The sequence below is a fragment of the Heloderma suspectum genome, chromosome 9 (assembly GCF_057233095.1).
Source record: "Heloderma suspectum isolate Gila_16-S chromosome 9, 16-S_ref, whole genome shotgun sequence".
Lineage (NCBI taxonomy): Eukaryota > Metazoa > Chordata > Lepidosauria > Squamata > Helodermatidae > Heloderma > Heloderma suspectum.
In genome coordinates, this window is record NC_139466.1 from 32157931 (window position 1) to 32182230 (window position 24300).

Here is a 24300-nt window from a genome sequence, read left to right on the forward strand (position 1 = left end):
ACCGCCTCCAGTACTGGAGATAGCATATCACCATACTGACTGGCCATTGATAGCTTTCTCCTTCATGAATTTGTCTAACCCCCTTCTAAAGCCATCGAAATGGGTGGCCGTTGCGATGTCTTGTGGTAGTGAATTCCATAGTTTAACTATGTGTGAAGAAGTCCCTCCTTTCATCTGTCCTGAATCTCCCACCAATCAGCTTCATGGGATGACACCCTTGGGTTCTAGTATTACGAGAGAGGGAGAAAAAGGTCTCCCTCTCCACTTTCTCCATAACATGCACAATTCTGTATACCTCTATCACTCTAAGCTAAACTGCCCCAGCTGTGGTAGCCTTTCCTCATAGGGGAGTTGCTCCAGCCCCTTGATCATTTTAGTTGTCCTTTTCTGCACTTTTTCCAACTCTACGATATTCTATTTTTTAAGTGTGGTGACCAGAGCTGTACACAGTATTCTAAGTGTGGTTGTATCATAGATTTGTATAAGGGGAGCATGATCTTGGCAATTCCTTTCCTAATTATGCCTAACATGGAATTTACCTTTTCCCAGCAGCCCCACACTGGGTTGACATTTTTATCGAGCTGTCCACTACAACCCCAAGATCTCTTGCTTGGTCCATCACCACTTGGTCCATCACCATCACACTCAGATCCCATCAGGTTATACTTGAAGTTGGGATTTTTTGCCCCAACGTGCATCACTTTACACTTACTTACACTGAACCACATTTGCCACTTAGATGCCCATTCTCCCGGTTTGCAGAGATCCTTTTGGAGCTCCTCACAATCCCTTTTTGTTTTAACCACCTTAAATAATTTGGTGTCATTGGCAAACATGGCCACTTCACTGCTCACTCCTAATTCCAGATCACTCATAAACAAGCTGAAAAACATTGGTCCCAATACAGATCCCTGTGGTACCCCATTATTTACTTTCCACCATTGGGATAATTTACCATTTTTTCCTACTCTGTGCTATCTCTTGTTTAACCAGTTACTGATCTATAAGAGGACTTCTCTTATTCCATGACTGCCAAGTTTGTTCAGGAGTCTTTGGTGAGGGATTTTGTCAAAAGTCCTTTGGAAGTCCAAGTAAAAAATGTCTACCGGATTACCCTTGTCTACATGTCTACTGACACTCTCAAAGAACTCTAAAAGGTTAGTGAGACAGGACTTAGCTTTGCGGAAGCTGTGTTCTTTTTCAGCAGGGCTTCTATATGCTTACTAATTTTATCTTTAATAATGCTTTCAACCAATTTAACCAGAACAGACGTTAAGGTAACCGGCCTGTAATTTCCCAGATCCCCCCCCCCTTTTAAAAATTGGTGTTACATTGGCCATCTTCCAGTCCTCTGGTACAGAGGCTTATCTTAGGGACGCGTTGCATATTTTGGTTAGAAGATCAGCATCTTCATATTTGAGTTCTTTGAGAACTCTAAGATGGATACCATCTGGGCCTGATGATTTATTTGCTTTCAGTTTATCAATACGGTGGAGAACTTCAGCTTTTGTCACCACTATTTGCCTCAGTTCCTCAGATTCCCTTCCCCAAACCATCAGTTCAGGTATCCTATCAGTTCAGGTGTCCTATATCTTCTGCAGTGAAGACAGATGAAAAGAATTCATTCAGCTACTCTGCAATCTCCTTATCCTCTTTTAGTACTCCTTTAACTCCATTATTTTCCAGTGGTCCAACTGCCTCCCTCGCTGGTTTGCTTCTGATGTATTTAAAGAATTCTTCACTGTTGGCCTTGATGTTGTTAGCGATAAGCTCCTCAAAATGCTTTTATGCATCTCTTATTGTCTGCTTGCATCTCCTTTGTGCAACTTTGTGCTCCCTTTTGTTCTCCTCATTTGGGCAAGCCCTGCCATGTAGTCCACTGGCTAATATGGCAGATTACAGTGGGTTTCCAGGCCCAAATTTCCCATACAAAACATCATTCAGGTTGCAGCAAAGTTATAAATATTGTATGGGGTGGTGGTGGTGGTGCTACCTCTGAGGAATATAGATAAAAAGGTGTCTTACAGCCTATCCTATTTTGCAGGGTAAAAGCTCAAGCATACCAGTTTGTTGCAGGTATGCATTCCAGAGCAATACTGAATATAGAGTGGGTGTGGTACGAAAAATCCCATTGGAGCCTGTCAAATGCCTCCACATCCACTCAGACAGATAGCAGATGATCCCTGCTACTTGTATGTGTTGAGGAATCAATCCTAATCTGTACTTTGTTAGAGTGAAGGAGAGCTGATGCCTTGACAGATCTGTCATTGTTTTAAAATAATCGATTCCAATACATTAGCATCTTGGTTTTTGTGCAGTAACAGGGACACTTCTCTAGATTTATTGGAATTTCTGAGATACAGTCAGGGTCAGAAATATTGGAACAAGGATAACTGTTTTGGCAGTTGGCCTCTGCACACCACCACATTGAAGTTGAAAGGAAACACACCCAGATGGGAGCGAAGTCAGGACTTTCAGCTGTAATTCAAGGGGTCTGAAAAAAGTGGGGCACTAACCATTCAGGAAGTACAGCCAGTGGCATACACACACACACATTGTTGGTGGCTCATAAGTAATGGAACGAATGGCTGAGAAGCAGCTGCATGGCCAGGTGTGGCCTGTTTCCTGGGTACCCATGACCAATCAAGCAGATAAAAGGCCTGGAGGTGGTTCGGAGTGTCACATTTGCATTTGGTAGCTGTTCACTGGAACTCCCAACATGAGGTCCAAAGAGGTGTCCATGCGAGTGAAGGAGGCCATCATTAGGCTGAGGAAACAAAATAAACCCAACAGAGAGATAGCAAAAACTTTGGGAGTGCCCAATACAACAGTTTGGAACATCCTGAAAAAGAAGGAATTAACTGGCAAGCTCAGCAACAGCAAAAGGCCTGGCAGACCATGAAAGATAACTAAAGTAGATGACCGCAGAATTCTGCTCATGGTGAAGAGGAACGCTTTCACAACATCTAGCCAGGTCAAGAATGCTCTTGCGGAGGTAGGCATGTCATTGTCAACATCTACAGTCAAGAGGCGGCTTTATGAATGTAAATACAGAGGCTTCACAACAAGGTGCAAACCACTGGCAACGCTCAAGAACCGAAAGGCCAGATTAGCCTTTGCCAGCAAACACCTAAGATTCTTTGGACTGATAAGAAATAAGATTCTTTGGACTAATGAAACCAAGATGAACTTGTACCAGAATAATGGGAAGAGAAAGTGGAGAAGGAAAGGAACAGCTCATGATCCAAAGCATACCACATCATCTGTCAAACATGGTGGAGGCAGCGTTATGGCATGGGCATGTATGGCTGCCAATGGAACTGGGTCACTGGTGTTTATTGATGACCTGACTGCTGATAAAAGCAGCAGGATGAATTCTGAAGTGTAGAGGGCTATACTTTCTGCTCAGATTTAGCCGAATGCTGCCAAACTGATAGGACGCCGCTTCATATTGCAGATGGATAATGACCCAAAACATACAGCAAAAGCTACCCAAGAGTTTCTCAAGGCAAAGAAGTGGGATGTTCTTCAATGGCCAAGTCAGTCACCTGATCTCAACCCAACAGAGCATGCTTTTCACTTCCTGAAGACAAGACTGAAGGCAGAAAGACCCACAAACAAGCAGCAGCTGAAGGCAGCTGCAGTGAAGGCCTGGCAAAGCATCTTGAGGGAGGAAACTCAGCATTTGGTCATGTCCATGGGTTCCAGACTTCAGGCAGTCATGGACTGCAAAGGATTTTCATCCAGATATTAAAGGTGACCCTTAAGTTTGAAATGATGTTCGTTTGTTCCATTACTTATGAGCCACCAACGATGGGGTGTGTGTGTATGCCACTGGCTGTCCTTCCTGAATGGTTAGTGCTCCACTTTTGTCAAACCCCTTGAATTACAGCTGAAAGTCCTGACTTTGCTCCCATCTGGGTGTGTTTCCTTTCAACTTCAATGTGGTAGCGTACAGAGGCTAACTGCCAAAACTGTTATCCTTGTTCCAATATTTCTGGCCTTGACTGTATGTCTTTTCCACCTAATCCTTTTCTAGACAGGCATGATCCTCCTGTAAAATATGTCTTTCTTGAGCACAGCAATATTCACTTTCTGCTGTTTCCTCTTTGAACGGCTGCTAAACTCATGTTCCATCAAACTATGATTAATGATGGCATTACCCCCACCAAAAGGTATAGCTAAATAGACAGATAGATATAGTGTAGTGGCTAAGAGGCTGAGCTACGAATCAGGAAGTCTCCAGTTCAAATCATACCTCTGCCATGAACTCACTAGGTGGCCTTAGGGAAGATGCTCTCCTTCAACCTCAGTTCCCCCATCTGCAATATGGAGATAATACTGACTTATCTTAAGGATTACAACTAGATAGTGCATGTGAAGTGTTCTGAAGTTTTATTAAGCTGCCCGGTCACTGAGGTCATCAGATGGGTGGTTCCCTATCTGATGACCTCAACCCCCCTCTTGGTGGTTCCACATGGACCTGTGGCCCAATTGGAGTCCACCCAGAGAGTGGACATCTGAGTGTGGACTTCAGAGTGTGAATCTGCCTTTAGTGTGGTGTCTCCCTTTCTATAGAACTCCCTTTCTCTGGAGGTCAGGCAGGCACCAACAAATGTGTTGTTTTCGGCACCTGCTGAATACGTCTTTATTTCAACAAGTCTTCCTTGACTGATCAGCCATGGTTTTTATTGTTATTCTGTCTTTAAAAAAATGTTTAATATGTTGTTTTATTCCTTTTGTCTTTTATTGTTCACTGCTCCAGAATCCGTTTAGGTGCAGGGCGGCATATAAATATTGTAAATAAATAAAAATAAACACTATCCAATGAATACAAAAAACACTATCCAAAGGTTAAGTATTAAGTATTACATTATATGCCCCTGCCCACCCCGCCTCACCCGTCAGGCACACATAAGACATAACCCTTCCACAGTGGTCAATATCAACATCAAATGCTAATGAATGTCGTCCTCATCGCTGTGTTTGACTCCTCACATGAAGTAATGGAACCAGAAAGAGACTGTGGGAGGGGGGTGTATGTGCAAGGAAAAGAGTATAAAAAGGGCAAAAGGAGCATAGAGCAACACTTCACAAGCAGTAAACGCTACCACCACAAAACGGCAACCCCATCACCTGGAAACCAGGCCTGCTGCGGTTTTTCTCTCTAAAATAATAGGCCAACAACAACAAAGCCACTCTGGTTAACTGTTTGCAACTTTATTTTTTAAAAATGAAATATTCAAAGTACTTTGTTTTTCAAATGTCAACACATCATATATTAACTTTTACTATTTACAGCAGGTTGTTGTAATGGTCTTGTAGAAAATACATACTTCTGGTCTGAAAACCAGAGCAAAAAATGCAACAAACCATTTCACTGCAGCCGTTGAACATAAACCTGCACAGTATCCAGTCTGTGTTCAGAGCAGGAATACAAAACTGAAATCTTATTGTTTCCTAGCAACAAGGCTCAGGCCGTTATACTACATTTTCAGTAAGATTAGAACTGTTGTTAGATAGGAATCGAAAATCTTGGCATACATTGTAAACATAATTACTTTTCATAAGAAAGGGGGGAAAATACTAGTAATCGACATAATACTGTATGCTAGGCTTTCTTTGTGTTTATCAACACCTTGTGTATTAAAGTTTCAACGTTCTGGCATGGAGGTTCAAACATGTGAAATATTGTCAAGGACACACTTTGATATACTAACGTTTATTAAGAGGCTAAAGTTCACCACTAAATCTAAGAAAAGATTGTAACTGGCAAACACATTCTCTTGGACTGATAATGTAAAGTGGCGAAGGCCAAGGAAATTCCACAGTAAACTGAACTTACCAGTTTCAGTTCAGGTTTGTATTAGCTAGCATGTGTATATTTGGAGGGCCAATGGTAGGAGTGCAAGACTATAGAACATGTAGACCTAACACATTTTATAACATTTGTTATCTTACGCTAAAATATGATCCAGTTTGTTTTGTTCACCTTAAGTTACTTTGCTATTTTGGACTTCATTATACGCCTCCCTGTTCAGTGACTATTTTATAGTTCAAATTGTGTTGCCCACTTCCTTTTGAAGGTCAACCATTCAGAGGAAGCTTGATAAGAACCTGCTTCTCCTAAAGAAAGAAACTTACCTCCTTTACCCACTCTCTCTCTCTTACACACACACACGATACACACCAACTCTAGGGTTTCAATCGTGTCTGAACATATGATCAGAAGAACGATGCACTTCCTAGCAAGTGTCAAATTCAGAAGATGAGAAAATTCAACAGGAGGTGAATACAAGGTCGTATGTTTTCCAGATTGTATTGACTCTGTTCTACATATGTATATAACAATATAGACTGACCAAAATGTTCTAGATTTTCTAAATAATTACTGAACTATTATTTTTTCCTGTCCTAAAAATATACATTTAGAACTTTGTTCTCATGGTGGGAGTGCTGCTATGATGGAGTGTTTTATAGAATTGCCAGAAGTGTGTTTTGAGGTGGAATACAATAGCCTGGTTGCAACAGTTATCTGTCTCTGGAATGCAGCCCAGGAAGAGGAATTGAGGTGAAGGCTTAGCCTGGGCTATTGCATTCCACTTTGCCAGTCTCTGCTTCCTCACCTTGCCAGTCTCTGTCACTTGCCAGTCTCTGTCACTTACCTGTTCCTCTAAAAGGGTGGCAATGATTAAGTGATTCCTTGTGCTGCTGTCCGCCATGCTTGGTTCTCACATCCTGCAAAAGAAACTGGCTGGCTCTAACCCAGGCATAAACCAGCCCAGGGCTTGTTTTGCCTATGTCTTGTGGGGTGCTGAACTCGGCCTGGAGGAGATTGACCTGAGGCAAGAGTCTAGTATCAAGTATCCAAGCAGGCCAGTTCAGGTGGTTCAGGACCTTGGACAGTTTCCCATGCACCTATCCAAGGGACATGGAACAAGGATGTGTATCAGCTGTGTCCCTGAGTAGCAAAGCAGGCCAGCTGAGAACTATCTGGGAGCTAGCAAGAATTTAAAAGGGCAATGGCTGCCATTCCTGCTTTTACTGGGTGCTCCAGCTGCACCCTGTCAGGGTTGATTCTGAGCATATGGAGATAGCAGTTCAGATTCAGAAGGGGAATAGCCAGAACCAGGGGAGGCATCTTCCCAAGCGAATTCAGATATGGATAGGCATGCTTCTCAGGATGCTAACACCCAGATGGCTCAGCCTGAAGCCCCCCACCCTCCGTGAGAATCCAGGAGGAGGAGGAGAGCGCGGGGCGTGACCTGAGGGATGCTAGACTGTGTCGCAGAGCGAAGTGGGAAAAGGTAAGAGGCAGAACTCAGGTGGTCGACCTGGTTGGCAATGCATGAGGGTCGATGTAGGGGAGCATCACTGGAAGGGAGGGGTCTCTCTCCCTAAGGTATCCTAGCCAGCAAGTCCCTGTTCAAACTGCTGTCAACGTCATGGCTCCCATTTGGATTCCCTGCTGTTACTCCTTTGTAGCCTGAGTGTCTTTGGAGATTTGCATCTGTAATGAACCCGTTGATAGTGAATTAAAGGCATGAGACTGAAGCCTCTCTTCTTGTGTGTGTGCATGAGGAAGGTGGGGGCCATGGGAACGTGACACACCTGCTATGTTCTCTGCTGGAAGCGGTTGGGGATGTGCCGAAGCTATGGATTCAAGTTCCTCATGTAGCGGCCATATCGGGGATCAGACTAAGTAGCCTCATGCAGTCTCATGCTTCATGTTCTTGCTGAGCTCTTTCTCCCTTGAATATATTGTTGTAAGCTGACGAGACACAGGAATTCCTTATCTTGTCAAAGGTCATAGGTCATACAATTGTATATCTTGTTCTCTGCTGTTCTCTTCTGTTCTTTCCTTATCATGGCTACCCTATAACCCAGTTCTTGTATTATAAACAATAGTGCTAAGAGAAGAAATGTTGAGGATTGCAACCCCATGCGGGAGGGGGAGGAGGAGCCGTTTCATATGTGTCACAATGTCTATAAAACCAATGTGCTAATATAAATCGGGGCTTCTGGCTCTTTGAAAATGATTCCAGCCTTAAGCCCGCGCATTAAATAAAGAATCTCTTTTTCCTTCACTCCGTGGTCTCTCTGACTCTGGGTTCTGCAACATAAATGGTGCCGTGACTCGGATGTGGCAGGCTCTGAGCCAGACAGGTGGCAGTTGCCTGCTCTTGATCGCCGCACCGGGAAGACGAGCTCGGCGCATGCCTCCCTTTCTTGGCGCCACCGACCTTTTTGTCGAGTGAATGGGAGAAAGCCTGCACCGGGATCGCCCAAACGGCAGCGAGCAGCAAGAGAACTTTGGGAAGCGGAGGAAGGAACTTGAGCCCTGCCTGTATCGCAGCTGCAATTGAGTTGAAACCCACATTGGAAGCCTTCAGGAGAAAGGCAAGTATATGGGAAAAAGAGGGCCCCGCCTTTAGGGAGAAAGGCCACTGGGCAGAAAAAAAGAGGGCCCCGCCTTATGAAGAAGGTCAGTGTTGGTGGTATACGTATACAAAAGAACCTACTCCTTGCGAGTAGAAGGGGGGCCTGATCACACCCCCGAGTGGGCGCCAGTACCTAGCACGCCAGTACTCAGTAGGAAGCTGAGGAAGCTGGGGAAGCCGTTTTCCGCTCTGGTAAAAAGTGGGAAAAGTGGGTGGCAGGGACATATGGATGTAGTGGAGAGATTGGTGATTGTGTGAGTGGCTACTGCGGTTTCTGACGCATACCGTTGACCATCCGGGTGCCCAGGCCAGTAGCAAAGTGCGTGGTGTGAAAAATCCTCTTGTGTCGGCCAGTGAGACCCCTTACTCACTGACCAATTCCCATTCCCTAATTGTGTCTGTCTTCATTTTAGGAGGGAGGCTATGGGTGGTGGGGGAAGCAAACCTTGCACCCCCTTGAGATGTATGTCAAACAAAGAAAGAAAAGTTTTTTTTAAAAAAAGATTCAGAATAGAGAGAGAAAACAGCAAAAAGCTCAAGGTCGAGCTGAGAGGAAAAAAAACAAGATCTGAGGCTGTTAATTAGAAAAATGTTGCAGGACAGTCTGGCTTTTAACAAAGCGTGGGAGCGTGAGAGTGTAAGGCCGAAAAAGTAGCTGTTAGCCTAGCGCGCCGAGAGAGGGGGGGGGCAGGAAAATTGCCCACAACGTTCTGAGTTGTGCAACATCATCACCTCGCCTAATTGAGATGAAATCCCTAAGAAATGGAAACTGAAAATGAAGACCCAGAAGATGAAGGCAAAATAGAAAATAAAGGTGAAGAATCAGCCCCCAGAGCACAGGCTAGACCCCTCTTCAAGTGAAAAGTGTGCCATAAGACTGTCCCAAAGCAGAATGAAGCGGAAAGACCACGTTGAAGATCTCTGTCAAGGTAACCGTGTTTAGCTTTGAACTGTGTTAGAATTGCATAGAGCCTGTAGCTACTGACCATCAGCTATATGATTTCTAAAGAGCGTAACCATTAAGCTTTTGCCGTGGGATTCCCTGCAATGAAGAAAACTCACTGATTTGAGTGTCCAGTGTTACACTGCCTAAGTATGTGTGCTAAAGAGACCGAGAAACCAGACAGCATGTTCCTGGCCAAGCCAAAATCACGCTACTGCCATGCTCCTGAAAGCTGCAATAAACTGTGTAAGCTGGGAGACCCAACCTGATTGAGAAGAAAAGAAGATATTGGAGCAACTGTCTTAAAAAACAATGAGATCTGTGTAGCTGGCTGGCTGACGCTGTCAGTGATGTTACAACTTTAAATTAAGACTGTTTTCCTGTTTGAGACCCCAGCGAAGAAAGCTAACCCGAGTTATTTGTTGCCCGTGCCAAAGCAAGAATTTGGTGGCCCTGTACCTCATCGTGTCCTGTTTTGAGCTTGGGATTTACAAATACAAACAAACTGAGAAGCTTGCCTTTGAAGTCCTGCAAATCACCCCACCGCCTCCCCGAAGATTAATGGCTGCCTGAAAAATGCAAGTATAAAGCGATGCCCATCACCCCCCAGCGTCCTGAGTTTCGGCACTCAGTGTTTCAGTGCTTTCGTGTACCAGGTTAGAAGAGAAAAAAAAAGAGTAAGTTTTTAAAATGTCTGTGAGAGAACCTGACAGAAGTAAAATAAAATTTACAGAGGAGTTGCCCAGGTTAAAGCGTCACGGCTAGACAGCTGAGCTGTGCCGCTCTGTTTAGATAGAGGCCTTGCTAAAAAAGTTAAAGGCCCTTGTCTGTCAGAAGGGGTGTAGGGCCACACTTTCCCTTTTTAAACTGATGCAAAAGTGGAGAGCCTTTGCTGGAAACATTGCATCTTCATTGCCCAGAGCCTTCTCTGTTTGCCTCCATCAATGTCTGGGCTTTTTAGAGACACTCTGCACATGAACTAAAATTTTAAATTGTCAAAGACTTGCCATGGACAGTGCTGTGAAGCTTTGGATAAACTTGAACTCTCATCGCTGTAGACCATGTGTCTGTGTTTGTAGTCAGCTCAGTGTACAGCAGGCTGAGTTTGATCTGTGACTTTTAGATTTCCTTCTGCCAGAACTCATGCAGCATAGAGTTGCCGATGCAAAAATGGTGACCTAGAACTCTTTGTGTGTGTGGGTATGCCCGTCCCTTGATTTTAATGGGCCCTGAGCTTTCAGCCAGAAGAGCAGTATAATTGCTGGATCTGCTCCATCATGCCTTACCATGCAAAAAGTGTTTTCCATTCATTGTGTTAAATTGCAGAAAAAGTTTGTTGTGTATATTTTATGATTTCTTAGATATCATAAAATATATGTGATATTTGCAGATTAGTGTTAGTTGCAACTCCAAATGATACTAAGTGTGGTTCCCAATGGATGACAAGGAAAGAAAGACAAAAGCAAATAAAAAAAAAATAGAGAAAGTAGCAGACAGATAGAGAAGAGGGAGGAAAAAAGAAGAAAGAAAAGGCAAGAGGCAAAGAAAAAAAAATTTGTAAAAAAAGAAGCATGGCCATAGTTGCCCCCAGGGTAAATTAAAAGCAGCTGATTGTGCCTGGAGCTTATTACCTGGGGTAAAGTAGCCACAATAATGTAATAGTTCTTTAAAATGAAGAAAATGTAACTAGAAGGAGAAGAAGAGCCTATCCCAAATGTGTGTCAGTGGGACTAGTGTAAGGCAGAAAAGTTTAAGTAAGTTTAACTTGAAAAAGACAAATAAAGAGACAAGGCTGGTGCATGGAGCAGAAAGTTTTATATAAAAAGTTTGAAACATGATCTGCAATACAGGCAGATCAGCAAAGAAAAAGAAAGCAAAAGAAAGAGAAAAAATTTGTCTTCCCATACTAATAAATAAAAAGTGTTATCAAGCACTTTGGGAAGCGAAGTTGTTTACAGGAAGCTGTGCCTGAGAACCAAACACTTCTAGCCTATGCTGAAAATGCTTGCTAGTGTTATGGGTAACATGTATGGTATAAAACCCATTTAGCGCAATAGCTCGTGGTTCAGAGAAGCTGTCTGATCCAACCATTAAGTACGCCTGTGTGCTGTAAGTTACCCAATAAAGCCTCCTTGTAAGTACCCCCCCCCCCCCGCTGGAATCCCAAAACACAAGTGGGGCTAGAGCGCCTCACCCAGTATCAAACCCTGCTGTTAGAAGCCATGAAAGCAGGTATGAAGAAGTCAATTAATATGACCAAAGTGTCTAAAGTGCTGCAAGGTGCCACCGAGGCCCCAGAGCGTACTTGGAGCGTCTTTCAAATGCCTATCACCAGTATACCCCCCTCCCTCAGCCCAGAGGCCCAAAAAGACGTGGACGAAAGAAAAAAAAAGAAGACCCGGCAGAGGCAGAAGATTCTTAAAAAAGAACCAGTGTGCCCAGTGTGGACAAGATGGACATTAGTGGCATGAATGCCCAAATAAAATAAATCAAATACACAAAGGAGAAAACCAAAGGGGCCAGAATGGGCGAAGAGGGAGACAGCTTGAGAGGGGCTGTGACATTGACTGTGAGGGGCTGTGACATTGACTTCATAATTGACACTGGAGCAGCATCAAAAGCAAGCAACAAGAAGTCCAAACACTAAACAAAGTTCTTCAAGCCCAGCGTAGCTTTGTCTTAGAAAATAAGCCATTCCCATCACAGAAGTTCATCCTTTCCAATTAAGAGTTAAAGTATGAGTTAAAGAGGGAAAAATAACCCTTTGACTCCCAGATAGAGAAGACTGAAAACTGTCATACTTTCCACCCCCACAGCTATGAAAGCAGCTGGAGTTAAACCCTGGATACACTGGACACGAGTCAAGAGAGCGAGAGGGGGAGAGTAGACTGTAAACAGAAATCCTGAAAATCCTTTAAAAATCATTCTGAAAAAGCAGTAAGAAGACTCAGGCTAGACCTTACTGTGGACACACCGGGAAACTGTCCCCCTGCGTACGGTCAGATCTGCAACTGGAGAATTGAAGAAGGGGACTAGACCCTACTGCAGCTTGCCAGGTGAATAGCTGCCCAGCGTACGGTCAGATCCCAAAAAAGATCAAACATGCGTGTTGTAGTGTTAGTAGTGCTGCATTGTGTTTCCTTAATAAGGTGCAAAAAGGGGGGTCTGCCCCTGGAAGGAGAAGTTTGTCCCAGTGATTTGCTGATAATTACTGGCTTCACCTGGCTAACATCATGAAAATAAAACGTTTTTGTTTGCCAAGAGGTATACCTGCAAACAGGCTTATTAGCTCTTGCCTAATACCTGTCTGTAGACATCCTGAGAAAATTCAAAAAGATACCATGTTAAAAGTTTATGGTGTAAGTTTAACTTATTCCCAAAACGCTAATTGGGGCATGGTTGCAAAGATCCTACCCCCTACAGAGTTCACTCTACGCACCCCCATCATTTCTGAAACAAATGCTACGTGTGCACAAATGCTTAATTGTCAAAATTTTTTCCAGAAAATACAAAGCTATCCCTGGCCCCCTTCCACTGTAATAAAATTCAAAACATATATTTTAATGATGCCCACATACTTTTGCCTCATGGATAGTTTTAGACATGTAATTCCCACACTTGGTCATTCATTCCTGCCAACTTGTCTGATAACCACCCATGTTGCCTCAGCCGCCAATTGAACTGGTGCCATTTCTTCCCCTGTAGCCCGAGAAAATCCGTCAACGGCAGCCTCAAGCACTCCAACTAACTAAAAATTGTAATAGTCATGTGCAGTTATATTCTGACTCAGAAAAATTGGCCTTAGCAATGTCACTAGTTGGGGTTCCAGGTTTAGCCTTGGCTAATGGTCTAAAGAACAACTGGTTAGCTTGCAGCTTAGCCAAAAGCATAAATGCCACCTCACGAGCATTGTCATTGTTAAATAAAGAGTTGTGTGATCTAAGAGGTGCAGTTCTAGAAAATAGAGCTGGTATAAATTACCTCTTCCTTCTTCATCATTTAAGTTGTGAGACACACCAAAAGCTCTGTTTTAACTTAACTAATAATGGCAATGCTGTAGATGAACAGATCAACAAGCTGCACAATATAGTAGCTAACAAAACAATAAAACAAAACAATTAGCTCAATTAGTTGACCCTTTGGCTTCCAGATCTTAGCTGGCTTGAAGCATTGTTCATCCTAATTCTACCAGTATTGTTCATAAAAGTTCTGTTATGTCTCTGCGTTCCTTGTCTTATGCGCTGTTTAACCAATCTGGTTTATGTCTCAGCTAGTAAAACTGCTGCCCTCTACGCTCTAATAGCCCAACAAGAGGCTAAGTAATATGTATGTCACAAAAAGCTTTGTATGGTTATCAGAAATGCTATAATTGTAATGAAATTATGCATTTAAGGGGGGAATGTAGCAGCCATATCGGGGATCAGACTAAGTAGCCTCATGCAGTCTCATGCTTCATGTTCTTGCTGAGCTCTTTCTCCCTTGAATATATTGTTGTAAGCTGACGAGACACAGGAATTCCTTATCTTGTCAAAGGTCATAGGTCATACAATTGTATATCTTGTTCTCTGCTGTTCTCTTCTGTTCTTTCCTTATCATGGCTACCCTATAACCCAGTTCTTGTATTATAAACAATAGTGCTAAGAGAAGAAATGTTGAGGATTGCAACCCCATGCGGGAGGGGGAGGAGGAGCCGTTTCATATGTGTCACAATGTCTATAAAACCAATGTGCTAATATAAATCCGGGCTTCTGGCTCTTTGAAAATGATTCCAGCCTTAAGCCCGCGCGTTAAATAAAGAATCTCTTTTTCCTTCACTCCGTGGTCTCTCTGACTCTGGGTTCTGCAACACTCATTCTGTAGGGAACCATTTAAAAATGTGTCGCACCACCTGTACTCTGATGTGGTGCTGTCCATTCCACCATCTCGGGTCCGTACTGCCTCATTCTGTCCTTTCTGCTCTATGCACAGAGTTGGCAAATTGGAATGTAACAGCTGTTGTCCTCACTGGCCGCACCACAGAGGTTCTATATGATGCTTTTACGGTGGAGGAGCCCTGCCAGAAAAAGGGTGGTAACCCATACTATGTGTGAACCTGATTCTTCCTAGTCCCAACTCATCCTTGCCCCTTCCAATTCCATGTCTCCACCAACCATAATTTCCTCTAGGCTACAGTGGGGAACCTGTAGCCTTCCATATGTTGCTGTACCAAGATCAGCCTTGACCTGATCCCGTCAGCCTTGACCACTGGCCATGCTGACTGGGGCTGATCGGAGTTGGGAGTCCAACAATATTTGAAAGGCAACAGGTTTCCCCACCCCCCAGTCTAGGCCCTATTTTTCCCCACTGCATTGTCAAGTCATGCTTCCCTCTGCTTCCTTATCAACATCCTTCAGTGTCCAACACTCTTGTTCTTCCCCACCCCCCACACCACTTCCTGCCAACAATATCAAGTTCCTGCTCCTTAGGCACAGCATGAGCTTTATGCCCCACCCACTCCATTATTGTCCATGGCTTTCCTCAGCTCTTACCATCATCTCAGGAACAAGCTAGACTTCGTTCAGGTGGCTGCCCCTGTAAAGGAGTGGGGAACTTTTTATTTTCAGAAGAGTATATGGGTGAGAGAAGCTAAACCTCCCCCGCCCCCGGTCTTATCTTGCTCTGCTCCATTGTATATTTGGGCAACTATGGAAGGAAGGTCCAGGAGCCATTTTTGCCTCCCACCCCCACGGACCACGCTCCACGAGGTTGCCACTCACTTCACAGGGTGCCCTGAATTAATAATAGCAATAACAACAATAACAACAACAATAATTCAGTGGCAAACCATTCCATAATGCTCCATAGTGCTAAAAGATCAAAGTAGGTTGGAAACAAGCTGAATTTGACTCTTTTAGCACTCCACAGCACTAAATGCGCTTCGTAGTGCTCAAAAGTGCAATCCCCTCACCCCCGGCTAAAAAATAAAAACACAGTTTTCACCGGCATGGTGGGAATTACACAGAAGAGGCATGTGCATGCATGTGCTGCCCACCCCTGGTATATATGAATGTACATAAATATACATGGCTGCCTCCATGCTGTTTATTTCAGGCTGCAGCCTACTGCTGATTGGCAACTCTCTCACTGGGCTTTCTGCCCTGTAGCTTCTCTGCCTCAGGGGACCTTTCCTCTTTCAGGCTGCCTATCTTGTCAACAGAACATCTCCTACTAACCAAGAGCCGGTGTTTGGTTTCCGTGTCAGCCTAACTTCCCTCCAGTGGAGGGTGGTGGCTCTGATTTTGGTGGGGCTGTGAATCCATTCTAGGTTTCAGCCAGAACCAGCCAGAATGCTAAGGGAGCTATCCAAGGTGTTGAACCTATTTTGGGGACAGCGTTCAGCACCTTGGATAGCTCCTTCAGAGTTCAGCTGGTCCTGACTGAAACCCAGCGAGGATTCATTTGCCCCATCAAAATTGCCTCTACCACCCAATGTTTCCTCATGCACCTGCTTTTCAGTGGCAGCTGCCCATGTTTTCTGTCTCAGTTCCTCTAGCCACCCCTGCCTTACAGTCAGATCCTCAGCCTGGTGAGCATACCCGACTCTCCATCCCACTTCCTGTCAACTGCAGACACAATCCTGTATTTCAGTCCTTTGTGACTGATCCACAGCCACTGCCTTTGGTTAGCCCTCTTTCCTCAACGCCTCACCGTCTGCTCTGGCCTTTTCCACAAGGTTTCTTCCAATCCTCCTTTGGGCTTTTGCCTTCAGTGCCCTGTTCCTCCACCATCTTTGCATCTCAACCTTTTCCACCAGCCTGGCATGCAAAAATATAGCTGGCGATGCTTTTCCTCCCATTGAGAGAAGTGGTAGGAAAGCTTCACAGGCCACATTTCTCTGTGTGGGAGTCTGCTATCAAAGACACAAAAGCCTTGAATAACAGACCTATTGACACAAAAGCCTTGAGCAGCAGAGCCTTTTAGAAAGTTGCATATACTTTTCTGTGAACTGCCCAGAGAGCTTCGGCTATTGGGCGGTATAGAAATGAAATAAATAAACAAACAAATAAATAAATACTGTTGCCTCTTGGCTTCTGTTTCAATTTCTCCTCCTTCACTGAGTGGGTCTGGGTGGAATGACCTAGCCCAGGGCACTGCTTTTCCTTCCCAACCTTGGCTCTAGCTGGTTTGTTCAGATCTGTTTGTGAAATTCAGCACTCTCGCCACTTAGCAACCTGTGGCCCTGCAAATGTTTTGGCCTACAACTCCCATGGTCTCTCACCATTGGCTACATTGTGTAGCACTGATGGGAGTTGTAGGCCAAAACTTCTGGAGGGCCACAAGTGGCTAACCCATGTCTTGGGTTCTCTGGCACCTTAAGAGCTCTGTCTCCAGTACCCAAGAGGGCTTCTCAGTGTGTATTCTTCACATGCAAGGAAAATTTCACTAGGTAAGGTTACTTCGCCCCACCCCATCATGGTTCTGCAGTAAGCGGGAAAGCCACATCTGTAAAGACTGCCCCTTCTATGCCACACTTAAATGGTACAGGAGCGTTACAGTCTGGATCTATTCCCCCCATCTCACAGGATCCCAGAGCTCCTGCTCCCTTTCCCTTGCCTTTCTGCCATCAGCTCACACTATTTTACTCCCAAGTCAGTCCCACTGTGTTCAGTGGAGCTTACTATCAGCTAAGTGTGAACTAGATTGCAGCCTAATAGCCACTTACCTGGAAGTAAGCCCCTCTTGAATTCACTGGGACTTATGTCTGAGTAGACATATCTAGGATTGTACTGTCAAGCCCCTCACACTCTTCAACTACAAGTATCCACCATCCTGCCAAGGTCTCTGCTTTTCAGTAGATGCCTACTGTGTCTCACTTCCTCTAGTGACCATGTCAAAGCCTCAGCTACTCAGCACTCCCGTCTCTCTGTCCCACTTCCTGTCCTCACCATACATTCTCTTGTCCTTAGGCCATGTGATATTCTTCCATGACTGCCAGCCCTTTCCTCAACTCCCTGAATCTTCTGCCTTCTTTGCGTTTCCAGGCTTCTCCTTCAGACTTCTACCCTTTCTTCAGATTCCACTTTTTCAATACATTCCCAGATGTGCCCCCTTCTCTCCAGCCATCCTGCTTTTTGAGCACCCTTCTTTCCGAGAACTCTTCACACCAGATTTCCCAGTCCTCACTCTTCTTTACTTTGTCTACAAAGCTCCTCTTGTCTTTAAACTGGTGGGAAGAACTGACAAAACTGGAGTGATGTGAAGCTTTCATGCCTGAGAATGCAGCAGATATTTGCTAACATTCCAAGGTATCACATCAATTCAGCCAATAGTAGTAGCCAGAGGCTTCATTGCCACTGCAACCACTCAGTATTCCACAGTGCTTTCCAGTGTTGGTTAATTGCTCATTAGCAAGTCCTTTTTGACCTTTCCCCTTATTACTTTGTGCTAAATACTGAAAAAAGGAGAAGAAAACTAGCCAAGCGACAACGCATGAACAAGCACAAAGTCTGAAATCCAACCTGCCTCCACTGATGCATATTGAAAAAGGTCAGCAGTTCTGCCTCTGCTGTGATTCTGTTGAATGCCACAATGGCAGAATGTGATTTTAGGTAGAATGTAAGCCCAAATCACTCTTGAAGTAACAAATGACATTATTAGGACACATTCTGTACATTTCACTGAAAGTGACTTCAACCCATTCCCCGGGCTCAATAATTTCTGTTGATCAGAGCTGCCGCCCTCCCTGGTGTGTGTTTTAGGGAATTCATTTTTTGTTGCTGTTAATTAGAACAGTTTTGTTAATTGCTCCTGCCATGCCCTCTTTCCTACCTTCATCGGATCTAGGAGAGCGCAATAGTGGCTTTTCTGTGCCTTACTTTGTAAAATTTTATTGAAGACAGCGAACACAAAAAGGAACATCTGTCCAACCATACCTGGATGTTTTGGCTATGTGTTACCTTTGCCAGGCATGTTTATAACCAACACACCTGTGGGCGTTTTATGTGCCTGTGCTGCCAGAATGAAAATTGGGAAATGAAGGACTGGCAAAAATATCCATAGTGACTGACTATGCTAGATAAAAGAAGTAGGCGCTGTTTAAAATGACACTAATGTGTTTTCTGGCAATTGAGAGTCAAACAGATGGCCTTGGAAGGTAGATTCTCCTGGATTAAATGCTGAATGGTCACCTATCTGGGATATTGTAGTGGATTTCCTGCATTGGCAAGGGGTTGGAGTAGATCTCCTTCCAACTCTATGATTTTGCTTTCTTTTCCTAGGCATACTGTTCACCACTATGAGAATGGCAAAATGCCAATAAGCTGGAGTGATTATTTAGAGTGATGTATTGTCTACAGAACCATGTCCTTCCCAAAGCTCCCCCCCCAAGCCACAATCTGGATGCATGCTAAACATTCTGCTTTAAAGTGAAATCCATTCAGAAGGTCTGCACAACCACCTTTCAGTTCCAAGCACAGGATACGAACAGGAGCTGAGCTTGGTGGATTGTGTCAGTGGCGACACACATTCATTTTCTGAATTTTAGAAGCAGACATGATAGAAACATTTATCTGATACCACCAGAATCTGATGGCACAGGTATTTAATATTTTTCTAATCCACATTTTATATCAAGCAATGACTATAAAACACACCCAGTCAATTCTCTTAATTCATTGGTAAATGCCAAAGGGGGAAAAATTTAATCCATATCACTTTATGAGCTTTTGGCATAATAATGAAAACTACAACATTCAAGGCAGCATTAAAAACCCTCCGTGGTCAGTAATATAAAGTGCATTTCCTGCATATAATACAAATTCAACTGTAAGGAACTCAAGGCACAAGCTAACATAACATGTATTACATACTAGAAATGCACAGGTCAAGCTAATAACTATTTAGTAAGAGACTGAAAACATTTCTTCCTTCTGGTTATTTTAAAGCTTTTTGATAATGATACCTTAATTCATGAGCTTCAAACAGTAGAATTGCTTAAACTATAAGCTTTGACATCTTACATTGGTGCTAAAATACATCATCATCGATACACATCCTACATAACTAATGTACAGAAATGATTTTCTGTGAATTAAAAAGTGCATGTTTATGGATCTGAAAGTCTATATTCAAATTATCCAGAGTTTTGTGGAAAATGACCATCAGATCAGAGTCACCAATATAGGAACAGGTCAGGTTCCAATACCGATTATTTAGTCTTGATCACATTACTTGGATCAAATGTTGTGTTCTATTTTAGCCCATAACAAAATCCAAAGGGAGGGAGTGTGGATTCATTTCTGAGGCATGGGCAACACTTCCTTGCAGATTTTGTCTCCAGTGTCCGGACATAGAGTGGTCTGAACCACTGACTGGCAAGTAAGTAGGGGTGAACAGAAACTGTCATTATTCGGTAGGTTCAGATCTGATCACTTGACCAGGCCCATCCTTAATTGCCATATGTTCTATACGTCCATAATAAACTATCTTCAGCTCAAGGAAATATGAACACTAAATAGTAGAATATTAGTTCTAATGACTGAACATTGCACTTAGTACACTCACAGTGTGAGCAACTTAATCCACATCCCCTGATGCTTATGCTACATACATCCAGGCATACATACACAGGGCCACTTCATATGACTAAGCTGGCTCATTGGCAATGTGAGCTGAGTGGATTTAGCATGCAGCTCAACCATTTTTCCTTTGTTAATTTAGGTTAGGTTGTTTTCTTCTTCGCTGGTAATCTGTCATTTTATTTAATTTTTTGGGTTCCAGCATGGTTTTGAATTCTCTGCGGCTTTTGAAATCTCTAAAGTACAGCCCAAAAGGCAACCCTCCCCTGCTAGAGCCCGCAATTTTAAAAAGTCTTCCTGTACCATTTAGATACCAGTTCCTGCCTTCATCAATCCCCCCCCTACACACACACACACACACACACACACACACACCCCTGCACTCTCCCATCATGCCTTAGACTGCCTCTCCTGCGGGGTACTAGCGTCTAGTGTTTTATTGCTGCTTTTGCTTATTTTTTAGATACTGGTGTAATATTTTACTTATTGTTGGCTGTTGTCATGATGGTTTTATAAATATTGTAAGCCACTCTGGGTACCACACTCTGGGGCAGGTGGGGAGGGGAAAGTGGGTTATAAATTTTGTTATAAATAAATAGAATGATCGAAAAGCTGCCAGAAATAGGCCAAATATTGATGATACAAATATCGACAGAATTGCAGACTGCTTTTCTCAACACTCCCAGTTTGTCATAGGAATGGCCCCTAAAGTATGCACCAAGGCTGTCCTCCAGCCATTTGTTTCAGAGTACCCTTAATTAGTGCTGTGCCAAAAATTTCTTCCACATTTTTTTTCAACCATTCTCATTCAATTTGATAGAAAAGAAATTGCCTTTGAAAAGGAATTCAAAGGAGGAGAAATTTTGGAGAAATTTGGGTTTGGGGTTTTTGTGCTTACCTTACTTGTGAGGTGGCTGAGGAGTGTGCATGAGTGTCCTGTCTGTCATCATACAGTAATCTCTGTGGCAGCCTGTAGCCTCCTTGGCTTCCTGCACTTCAGTTAAAGCGATCATGAGGAAGATGTCATGAGGCAATTCCTCCCACGGGCCTTTTTCAGTTCAGAAAGTGCGGGTGGCCTGGGAGGCTGCACAGCCACGGAAAGATGTGTGATAGAGAGAGAAAACATACAGCACCCTTGGCCACCTCTCAGTGATTAGGCAAGCTCAGAATACCACCAAAAGAAATTCAAAATTCTGCCTCAAGAAGTGGAAGCCTCAACACAGTTGACCCTGTTGCCACTTGCAGGAGCAGTGCAATAAACCAAAACCCTCTTAGGAAAAAAAAGAAAGAAGCAGTGCTACAACCCCTGCCAATAGTGAGCCTTGTCTGTGAGAAACTGTTAGAGAATTTATCCTCCCCTAGGAGGAATTCAGTGAAATTGTCCCCCTAATTTCTCTGCCTACAAAAAGGTTGGAGAATTTTGAGAGGCCCTTTGTGCACAGCTCTACCCCTAATGAGGTTTCAATCACTCTGATGATGATTCTCAATTGAACTAAGAATCACAGCCTACTATGATTGGTTTTTATGGGAACTGATCATGATTAAATGTGCTCAAGACTTGGGGCCCAAGCTGTTCTGGCAGAATACTCAAAAGTGTAACCATGAGGCCAGGGGTGCTGAACTATTTCAGCCTAAGGGACGAATTCCATTTTGGAGATGCTCCTGGGGGATGCTTTCCAGTGGTGGGCAGGACTAAAGGCAAAAGGGGTGGGGGCTCAAAATACCAGCATATTTTGTTTAAAGCTTTTACAGCCTTCAACTAAGCTTTAGAAGATGCATTTCAACCTTTTAGAATGCTGAAAAAACTGAACAAAAGCTGGGAAATTACCAAATGACGGGCAGTTGGGGGAAAGGGGTGGAGCCAGGGAAAGGGGTAGGGGTAGGGGCAGGGAAAGGGTGGGGCTAAGAGTAAGGGGGTGTGGCCATCTGGGGAACCCTGGAGGATAACATTTGGCCCCTTGGACCTGAAGTTCTGCACTGCTGCATTAGACAACTACAGACAGGGCAGTACAAATTACTTAAAGGTGTTTTGAGTTTACCAAAAGGTACAATTTAGTTACCAATTGGTGTCTCCTTCATATGAACAAATCTTTCTTATGAATGGCAACTTTTTGCATGTGTATGAATGGCAATCTTTCGTATGAATGGCAATTTTCTGCATGTATTTGAAACATGGAGAAAGCCCCACGTTGGGACAGCCTAAGCAGAGAGCAAACCATAAGAACATAAGAACATCAGAAGAGCCCTGCTGGATCAGACCAAGGGTCCATCTAGTTCAGCATTCTGTTCACACAGTGGCCAACCAGCTGTTGTCCAGGAACCCACAAACAGGACATCAGTGCAACAGCACTCTCCTGCCCATGTTCCCCAGCAACTGGTGTACATAGGCTCACTGCCTCTGGTACTGGAGGTAGCACATAGCCATCAGGACTGGTAGTCATTGATAGACTTCTCCTCCTCCATATGGTGGCTGCAAGCAACCAAAAAGTGACTCCACCCTAAGGGGAAAAAATACAGTCAATACCTTGATCTTGTCTACACCCAGGTATTCGAATAAAGACTTAATAGCTGCTACTACCAACTGTAGGAATGTTAGGTGAATGGACATTCCTATCCATGGTTTTCCATTTAATATACTCTGAGCTGACAAGTGAAAGTGCATCCTCCTGCGTGTTAAGTCTGTGGACGCGATTATTAGCAACGCTTAAATTCCTGAAATCTTGACTTACCACTTGTTATCATCCAAACAAGCAAAGTATTCATCCTATAAGGCAATGACTAAAAATGATTTTATTTGCAATTTCTTAATAGGGTAATGGCATCACAACTCCCTAACTAGCAGACATGAAGGTTAGAGGGGCTGGTTTCTGTTTTGCTGGCGCAGGGGGAGAATTATATATTGGTGTACCTTGTTCCCTGAAGGCTCCTTAAATGTCTAACTTGTGAAGAGTGCTTGGTGACGGTTCATGATCTAGAGCCCGGAACAAAGGACACTGGCCCAACAACAAAAATGTTGTATGCACGTTATTAAAACCAATAAACTGTGAATTGAAGAAGGAAAAAGAGAGGAGCACGCTAAAATTTTGCCCCATGTGAACCATTTCCAAATGACGTTCAACACTGGGAATGCTGCTTCCAAATGTTGAATACAGCCACCCAAGAACTAAAAATCATTGCCATCTCCCAAAGAGTTTAAACAAACTATATTAAAATACCATCTTCTGTCACATTTAAAGGCAGTTGGATATGTTTTTCCCCCTCTATATTTATATATACACAGAGTTCTGATCTAGAAAAACCAATACAATAAACCTTTACTTAATGTTTTTAAAAACAGGCAGTCTTTGGTGATGCAAAGGCAGAGATCACTTGTTTGTTTGTTTGTTTGTTTGTTACCTCCTGCCTATTTCACTCTGTCTCATAAAGTGAATATTGTTGGCACTGTCAGAAAGTTCAAGATACTGCTCCACAGATAAAACAAAATATCCGTCATAGCCCTGTACTTTCCCCATGCTTAAAAGCTGCTGTTTCTCCCCCTCTGTCCAAACCCTAATACCTTCTTCACCGTCTTGGAGTCGTCTTTGTTCCCTAGTCCAGGCCTGAGCCACAGCTCTCTGCCTGGCTATCTCCAAGACATGGTTCTTCTCTTCTTCTACGGTAGTCCCATACCGAACGTTAAAGCACAAAGAACCATATTGGAGCTGTATATCGGCAAACCGTCTAGTCCTCCCACTGATGACGGAAGTCATCTGTGACACGGTGACGTTGACTCCATTCTCCAAAATCCGCCGTCCCCCGGTGTTGCCTATTAGTGCAAGATCTTCTTCCAAAGATCCAAGCTTGATGAAGTAGTGTGTGTCTCGCCCATCTATCGTAAAATGCAGGTCCTCAAGGTAGTGAGCGTTGTTGAGGATGGCAGCAATGCGCCGGCTGTCTTCATTGGCCACCCCAATAACGTCAGCGGTTACCAGGCCATCCTTAATGGCAAATTTGATGCCCTTCCCAAAAACGGAGGGAACAGCAGCAAATCTGGGTTGTTTGGCTGTCTCCACACATCTCCCATCACTGTGTTTGGGGGTCATGGGAAGTTGGTCCAAGGAAATGAAGTTTCTGAGTTGCTTCTGTAGTTCACACTGAATGCCAAGTATAGTCTGGAAAAGAGAAAAGAAACAGTGTACAAAGTGAGGATTTTTACTTTTTTTATAGTTCATTTTAGAAACACCATACAGAATCCTGACTGAACATGCAGCGTTAGTAGCCCACAGCGACTGAGATCCTGATCCTAAATATAGCCCTGATCCACATATAGTATTAGTGGGCAACACTGCAGGCTGCAGGCAGCTCCTGCCACCACCACCCC

General features: G+C 43.7%; 1 protein-coding gene across 2 annotated transcripts in view; it reads right to left on the reverse strand.

Moving 5' to 3' along the window:
* Positions 1-23127: 23127 nt before the first annotated feature.
* The window catches only part of TENM1 (teneurin transmembrane protein 1), a 438805-nt gene continuing 437632 nt past the window's right edge, over positions 23128-24300 (reverse strand). For both annotated transcript variants that reach the window (XM_084814084.1, XM_084814083.1), the window contains exon 32: positions 23128-24091. In XM_084814084.1, the coding sequence (XP_084670210.1) occupies positions 23333-24091 (759 nt within the window). In that variant the 3' untranslated portion in view covers positions 23128-23332. The remainder of the gene's footprint in view (positions 24092-24300) is intronic.